Source organism: Gymnoscopelus microlampas (assembly GCF_963454915.1).
Source record: "Gymnoscopelus microlampas genome assembly, chromosome: 5".
NCBI classification, from domain to species: domain Eukaryota; kingdom Metazoa; phylum Chordata; class Actinopteri; order Myctophiformes; family Myctophidae; genus Gymnoscopelus; species Gymnoscopelus microlampas.
Genome location: NC_139942.1, coordinates 32,905,999 through 32,909,151, shown reverse-complemented (window position 1 = coordinate 32,909,151; position 3,153 = coordinate 32,905,999). Strand labels below are relative to the sequence as shown.

General features: G+C 44.4%; 1 protein-coding gene across 1 annotated transcript; it reads left to right on the top strand.

Moving 5' to 3' along the window:
• Positions 1-322: 322 nt before the first annotated feature.
• Positions 323-862, top strand: LOC311045040 (biorientation of chromosomes in cell division protein 1-like; the record flags this gene model as incomplete). The annotated part of the gene is made up of 1 exon (XM_084056851.1): positions 323-862. One exon carries the CDS (start codon positions 323-325, stop codon positions 860-862), a length of 540 nt encoding a protein of 179 aa, XP_083912977.1.
• Positions 863-3,153: the final 2,291 nt, after the last annotated feature.

Genomic DNA, 3,153 nt, shown 5'->3' with positions numbered 1-3,153 from the left:
ATGACAAAAGCGGCCGCACAGGGACGGCGACAGTCGAAAAGTCAAACCACAGCACAGCACAGGCAGACAGAAACACAAGAACATTTCATTTACATTTTATGATAGACCAGGCCCGTTGGGAACGATGTGCACAATCCATTATCATAGTGGATTGTGCATATTGACGTCATAGACTTATATTGATGACATCGGGAATCTCCATATAAGGGCATAAAAGGACTTTTGGAATCATAACAGAAGCCCCCAGTGTTGGATAAATGTGGGATTTTATTTACAAACGACTTGTTAGTATTGATACATTCTTATCCCTAACTATCTGAACATGGCCGGATCACCTTCCGGGGACCCAGAGCTCGCGTCTACGATCGTGAATCACCTGAAAACACAGGGACTCTTCGATCGGTTCAGGAGGGATTGCCTCGCGGACGTGGACGAGACGCCTGCGTACCTGAAGCTGAAACAAAGAGTGGACGGCTTCGTGTCCAGCCACCTGTCTAACCACACGTGGAGTCCTGGTCTGAACAAGAACCAGCTCAGGAATAACGTCAGACAACTGGTGCTCCAGTCTGGCATGCTGGAACAGGGGGTGGACAGGATAGTAGCCCAGGTGGTGGACCCCAAAATCAATGACACTTTCAGGCCACAGGTGGAGAGGGCGGTTAGGGAGGTCCTGTCCCCTGGCAGCTGCAGTGATGATGAGCCTTCACTGGCTCCTCCAGCAGAGATGGAACCAGACAGCATGGTTCTGGAGCAGGCCGAGGCATCGCCGTCGTCACCGGCCACCTGCTTTGACCACAACACCATGACTATCCTGGAGACGATAGCCTCTCAACCAGGAGGCCAACTAAAAGGTTTTACTTAACCCATTGAGACCTGAAGCCGATTCTACATGTCTCCTAAATCCCAACAATTTTCTGAAAAACGTATGTTTCTATATCAGTGGTGCTCAATCTTTTTCATGTCAAGGACCCCCAAAATGATATATATTTGACCGCGGACCCCCATCAAAATATTTTGTTCCAGGGACCCCCAGAGGCAAAGATTTTAGTTAAAAATGTTCACTTTAAAAATATATATATTCAAAGATTTGCACACATTTTCACAAATGTTCAAAAATAGCAGATCTACAAGCTCATAGCGCGGCACTTGGTGCCGCGCTACGAGCTTGTATATCTGCTATTTTTGAATAGCCCAAAGTGTAAAATAATGCTTTCTTAGCTCAAATCTAAAAATGACACAGTTCCAGGTCTTAATGGGTTAAGTAAAAGGACCAATACTTTAATGTGGAAATACTCTGTTCCAAGTAAAAGTCCGGAATTGAACGTTTACTCAAGTAAAAGTACAAAGGTATTGGTATCGAAATGTACTTAAAAAGGGGAGTTTTTCCCCACGGTTTTTGTACCTTTTCTATGATGTTATGATATCCTAGGATGAATGGTACAAGTAGAAAGTCTGCCACAGCTAAAAACGCGCACCTATGGGCCTTGCGCTAGATCGTGTATTTTAATAGCTTTTTTTTGTCTCCGCCAGGAGACTATGTTTTCTTTCTCGTCCTTCCATGTGTCCACCAAGCTAACATTGGTCAAGCTTCACGTGACACATGACAATATGTTGAAAGGGTGTGCTTTGATTGGCTAGCGAGACGCATGATGAAATAGAGACCTATAAATAGGTGTGTCACTTCAAAAGATCATTTATATCTTTTGAAGTGAGGTAAGACAGGATTAATCAGGAACAGTACTGGCGGAGGAGACCTGTGCTCCGAGGAGCACATTTTCTAGTTGTTGTTTTTTTGGTGAGAGCTGACGTTCATAGTGACAGAACACTATGCGACGTGATTTCAATTTCGAGATTTCAATCTCGTCCGGCGAGACCTCCGGTTGGGGGAAGGTTCAAGGAGTCAAGGAGGTTCAGGGGCAAAATGATTTCTGCCAAAGAGAGAGACGGATGGATGAGGAGGAGTCATCACAGCTGAGTTGTAAGCTAACACTCAAGCGGGTCTCTTAAGGCCAAAGGTGTCACACACGTGTGCATGTACCCGTTATCAGAGCACTTGGAGAGGCCAGTGTATGACGTCAATATGAAGTCATATGGATGACATGCAGGAATCACCATATCTGGGCACTCGGCACAACTGGGCTCGACACACCCTTGGATCCTCTGTGATATACATGCTGAGTTTGAAGCTGATTGGTCAGACAGTGATCGAGTTATGACTGACAGACAGACAGACAGACAGACAGACAGACAGACAGACAGACAGACATGTGATACATGCTGAGTTTGAGGTTGATTGGTCAGACAGTGATCGAGTTCAGACAGACAGACAGACAGACAGACAGACAGACAGACAGACAGACAGACAGACAGACAGACAGACAGACAGACAGACAGACAGACAGACAGACAGACACATCGGCCAGACATGGCCATGTGAAATCCGAGATCCACATGAAGTCACAGCGTTATTGGAGCCTGTCTTGTTATGCCTACAGTATACAGTATATGTACTGTACTGTGTGTACTGTAGTATCTGTATGCCACTGTGTGTGTGTGTGTGTGGTAAAATAGATGTCACAGTCTACTAGCTTAAGCTCAGACTAATAGTTACACGACTAGAGACATTCAAGTGTGGAACGTGGAGAGAAACATTAAGTCTTGAGTTGCTAGAGAGAGAGAGAGAGAGAGAGAGAGAGAGAGAGAGAGAGAGAGAAACAGCGTTAAGAGACTGCAGGCAGGCAGCAATGTGAACGTCATCGCTGATAAGATGCTTGACATGCAAGGTTAGGTTAACCCATTAAGACCGGGAACGCATCTGACTGTGTCATTTTTAGACTATGAGCTTGTAGATCTGCTATTTTTTTTTTTAAATCGTGAAGATTTGTGCAAATCTTTGAATATTTATGTATTTTCAAGCGAACATTTTTAACTCAAATCTTTGCTTCTGGGGGGTCCCTGGAACAAAGTATTTTACAAAATGTTTAAGACGTATAAAATTCAAATATTTGCACACATTTTCAAGATTTTTCAAAAAATAGCAGATCTACAAGCTCATAGCGCGGCACTCGGTGCCGCGCTACGAGCTTGTATATCTGCTATTTTTCAATAGCCAAAGAAATCTAAAAATGACACAGAAGCGTTCCCGGTCGTGAA